The sequence below is a fragment of the Triticum urartu genome, chromosome 5, assembly GCF_003073215.2.
Source record: "Triticum urartu cultivar G1812 chromosome 5, Tu2.1, whole genome shotgun sequence".
NCBI classification, from domain to species: domain Eukaryota; kingdom Viridiplantae; phylum Streptophyta; class Magnoliopsida; order Poales; family Poaceae; genus Triticum; species Triticum urartu.
Window position 1 is genome coordinate 428,707,940 of NC_053026.1, and position 4,790 is coordinate 428,712,729.

The 4,790-nt window shown below is 41.4% G+C and overlaps 1 protein-coding gene across 1 annotated transcript; it reads right to left on the reverse strand.

Annotated features, from left to right (window-relative positions):
- Window positions 1-705: 705 nt before the first annotated feature.
- On the reverse strand, window positions 706-4,014 carry LOC125509527 (zinc finger MYM-type protein 1-like). The gene is made up of 2 exons (XM_048674509.1): window positions 3,692-4,014; window positions 706-3,499 (listed from the first exon to the last, which is right to left on the reverse strand). The coding sequence occupies exon 2, from the start codon at window positions 3,305-3,307 to the stop codon at window positions 1,931-1,933; it is 1,377 nt and encodes a 458-aa protein (XP_048530466.1). The 5' UTR covers window positions 3,308-3,499; window positions 3,692-4,014; the 3' UTR covers window positions 706-1,930.
- Window positions 4,015-4,790: the final 776 nt, after the last annotated feature.

Below are 4,790 nucleotides of genomic sequence, written 5' to 3' on the forward strand. Positions count from 1 at the left end.
ATTGCGTGAAGATTGAAAAAGTTTGAGAACACCAAAAGTATGAAACAATTGCTTGGCTTGTCATTAGGGTTGTGCATGATTTGAATACTTTGTGTGGTGAAGATGGAGCATAGCCAGACTATATGATTTTGTAGGGATTACTTTCTTTAGCCATGTTATTTTGAAGAGACATAATTGCTTAGTTAGTATGCTTGAAGTATTATTATTTCTATGTCAATATTAAACTTTTGTCTTGAATCTTTCAGATCTAAATATTCATACCACAATTAAGAGAATTACATTGAAATTATGCCAAGTAGTATTCCACATCAAAAATTCTGTTTTTATCATTTACCTACTCGAGGACGAGCATGAATTAAGCTTGGGGATGCTTGATACGTCTCCAACATATCTATAATTTTTTATTGTTCCATGCTATAGTATATCTTGTTTTGGACATTATTGGGATTTATTATACACTTTTATATTATTTTTGGGACTAATCTATTAACCGGAGGCCCAACCCAGACTTGCTGCTTTTTGCCTATTTTAGGGTTTCATGGAAAAAGAATATCAAACGGAGTCCAAACGGAATAAAATCTTCGGGAACGTGATTTTTGGAACGAACATGATCCAGAGGACTTGGACCCTACGTCAAGCAATCAACCATGAAGGCACGATGTATAGTGGCGGATCCAGGAATTTAAAATTGGGTGTTCAAAAAAATTCACGCTAACAGAGGAGCCAATTCGTTCACAGCAATACAAATTGTTCAGTAGCAACAACATCTGTATCAATAAAAGCAGAAGCAAGCAACTGAAAGACAACAGATGAGTCAATTCTGGATCGGCCTTAACAGAGGAGCCAATTCGTTCACAGCAACAGCAATACAGATTAAGGAAATTACAAAATAGATAAGAAAATTACAACTCAACCATACGCTTTGTCATGGCTTGAAAGCGAGAAATGACAACATCATCCTTCACTTCAAAAAAGAATTCCCTCTCAATAAATGTAACCAAGCAATCATTCAAGAGTTGATTCCCCATTTTATTTCGTAGCTTGTTTTTCACATAAGTCATTGAAGAGAACACTCTCTCAACACTAGATGTTGCTACTGGTAGGATTAGAACCAATTTGAGAAGCTTGTAAACAAGGTTATAAATGACACTCTTGTTTGTCTCGACAAGCATAATAGAAAGGTCGACTATGTTTTTGACCTTTCTAAACCTCCCATCTCTACGCATATCAGTAATGAAGTGTGTAAGTTGATAAGGAATATGCATCAGATCTTCCTCCGTGAAATCCAAAGGATAAAGATGCACAAGCTTAACCAAGTTTTCCTTATGATAAGTAGCAAAAGAATTTACCAGACTGAATGATCCCATGTAATGAAGTAATTCAGTGTTTACCTCATCAAATCTATCTCCAAGCTCTCGAAGTTGCCTATCAATAAGACCCAAAAACATCTCAACATGGAAGCGATGGAGATTCGTGAGATTTTTGTAGAATCTTGAGGGTCTTCCAGGTGGCTTGTACTTACCACCCATTTGAGGAACTTTGACTTTATGCTTGACACAGTAAGAAGTGACCTCTTCAAGGAAAGTTTCCCACCCACCATCATCTCTCAACAATTGCAATTGAATCTTTGTCAAATGAATGAGTTCAGCAGCATTAACAATGTCTTGATCTTTCTTTTGCAAAGCACGACTTAAGTCATTGGTGTGCCCAAATATGGTTTGCAACAAGTGTGCCATGAAAACAAAGTCAAATGACTCAAAATATGTCAACATAGTTTCAGCAAGCATAGCCTCATTGCTTTGAGTTGGGTCTCTTACTAACTTGTTGAGAACTAGCCGGATTGAAGGATACATGCGGAGAATATGCATAATAGTTTTGTGGTGAGATCCCCAATGAGTGTCACCCGGCCTACTCAAACCCATCTCTTGATTCATGCCTTTCCCAGTTTCAATTTCCTCCAATTCCAATGCTTTAATGATCCGTTCAGCTCGAGCCACACGAAGCATTCTAATCTTCTTACAAGACATCCAAGAACATTCAATAGATTAGCAAGTTGTTGAAAGAACAAAACACAATCACGGTTCTCCTTAGCAACGGCAACTAGAGATAACTGAAGTTGATGAGCAAAACAATGCACATAATAGGCAGAAGGGGACTCATCCATAATTAGTTTCTTTAGACCATTGACATGACCCTTCATGTTGCTAGCACCATCGTACCCTTGCCCATGTACTCTAGAGAAGGTCAAACCATTTTCCATAAGCAAACTCTCAATTGTTGTTTTGAGTGTCAAAGATGTGGTGTCTGCAACATGTAAAATACCAAGAAACCTCTCAACCACCCTTCCGATTTTATCAACATAACGCAGACAAAGAGCCAATTGTTCTTGTAGATACACATCACTTGATTCATCGGCAAGTATTGAGAAACAACTATCACCTAGCTCTTCCATCATAAGCCTAGTAGTTTCTTTGGCACAAGAGTTGATGAGGTCTGTTTGTATTTCATGAGCTATCATTTTGTTGTTCTTTGGAGCATTCTTAAGAACCACCTTATTCACTTCTTCAAAATTCTCTGCTAGCCAATGTAGAAGCTCAAGGAAATTACCTTTATTAAGTGAAACTTCTCTTTCATCATGTCCACGAAAAGCTAACCCTTGACCCAAAAGAAACCTCAGGCATTTAAGAGAATATGTCAAGCGAGCTATATATAGAACCTTGTCTTGTTTGGTGGTTGAAGAAAATGACTCTACGATTGTTGTTTTGGGTGCAATGAAGAAATTGTATTTCTCTTGTGCTTTGTTGTGTGCATTATTGATCCCACAAACATGTTTCCCAAAACTAGCCTTGTGATTCCAATTTCTAAATCCTCCATTCACAAAGCAATCCCCACCAACATGTGAATTATCCTTGAAAAGATAACATACAAAGCAGAAAGCAGCATCTAGTTCTTTACTATACTCAAGCCATTCATAAGACTTGAACCATTTAGCTACAAATCGACGCATACCTCCAACAGGGTGTTGTGGAAAAGCATACTTTTTTGGTCGACAAGCCCCTTTTGCAATGTATCCTCTTCTAATCCTGTTCTGGTCATTAACATCATAATCTACAATAGCAATCCTCTTCCCAGGATCAGGTTCAAGCAGCTGAACATCGTAAACTGCATCTTCAGAGTCATTCTCTTCCTCTATATTTTCAGATTCTTCGCTTGCTTCGTGCTCAATCTCAGGTTCTGCAATTGGACTTGTGTTCATGGCACCAACAATCTGTAGATGCTGCTGATTTTGAACTGAAGGGGAGCTCATAGTGCTATGAAGTTGATTCGATGGGGAAGTGTTCTGCACCTGCACTTGCTGTTCAACCTGAACATGTTCTGCAATTGGACTTGTGTTCCCTAGAGCCCCTGCACATGCTCTAGATTTCTTCCCAGCTCTACTCCACAAAGTTTTCAAATCAATGGCAATGCTCTTCCTCTTGAGTTTTGAATTCTGTACTGCCTACAATTCAAATACAATTCCTTTGTTATTTTTATTCTAATAAATCAACAGATCCTAACTCCTTTCAATGACATCTATAGGTACTTCTCACTGAATCAAATAGAAACTACACATTTAGTTCGGATTTCACAATGAATCAAATCAAAGAATGAAATTTCAGAGTTGGAACTTGGAACTTGAAAGGGGATTCACCTTAGGCTTAGAGATTGAGGTTGTTGGAGCAAATTGCTGCACTGGAGGTACACTCCCCTCCGCGGCATCGACAACTGCGGCGGCCGGCGGTGCCGGCGGTGCGACCTATTGTCTCTATGGCTGTGATGCGGCGCCATGACCCGCACTGGGAAAGGGTACTAGCTCCTGCTCCTCACCGGCGGCGGCCGCGTCGGCGATGGCCCTGGTGAACTCCTGCGCCGGCGGCTGGCCGTGGCTCGCCATGCCCTCGCGCCGCCGCTCCTGTCTCTGTTCATGGGAATTGGGGAAGGAAGCGGCTGGCCGGGTGCGTGTCCAGGCTCTCGTGCGCAGTCAGGTAATACCTAATGGCCTAATGGGCTGCTCGCCTGCTGCCAAAGTGCCAAAGTGCACGTATTGGGCTCATGTAGGATCGTATTTCTATACTCTGCCATATATGCCTATACGTAAAAAAATATTTGCATAAATTTTCGGGTGTTCATCTGAACACGCTTGACCCATGGTGGATCCGCCCCTGACGAGGTAGGGGGGCGCGCCTCCCCCCCAGGCGCGCCCTCCACCCTCGTGGGGCCCATGTTGCTCCATCGACGTACTCCTTCCTCCTATATATATCTAAGTACCCCTAAACTACCAAATACGGAGCCAAAACCCTAATTCGACCGCCGTAACTTTCAGTATCCACAAGATCCCATCTTGGGCCTTTTCCGGAGCTCCGCCGGAGGGGGTATCGATCACGGAGGGCTTCTACACCAACACCATAGCCTCTCCGATCAAGTGTGAGTAGTTTACTTCAGACCTATGGGTCCTTAGTTATTAGCTAGATGGCTTCTTGTCTCCTTTTGGATCTCAATACAAAGTTCTCCCCCTCTCTTGTGGAGATCTATTCGATGTAATCTTCTTTTGCGGTGTGTTTGTTGAGACCGATGAATTGTGGGTTTATGATCAAGTTTATCTATGAACAATATTTGAATCTTCTCTGAATTCTTTTATGTATGATGGTTATCTTTGCAAGTCTCTTCGAATTATCAGTTTGGTTTGGCCTACTAGATTGATCTTTCTTGCTGTCGGTGTCAAAACCAGCGGATCTCGGGTAGGGGGTCCC

Bases quoted from the DNA above. Each gene is read 5' to 3' on its own strand.
- LOC125509527 (XM_048674509.1), bottom strand. From the start codon at position 3,307: ATGAGCTCCCCTTCAGTTCAAAATCAGCAGCATCTACAGATTGTTGGT.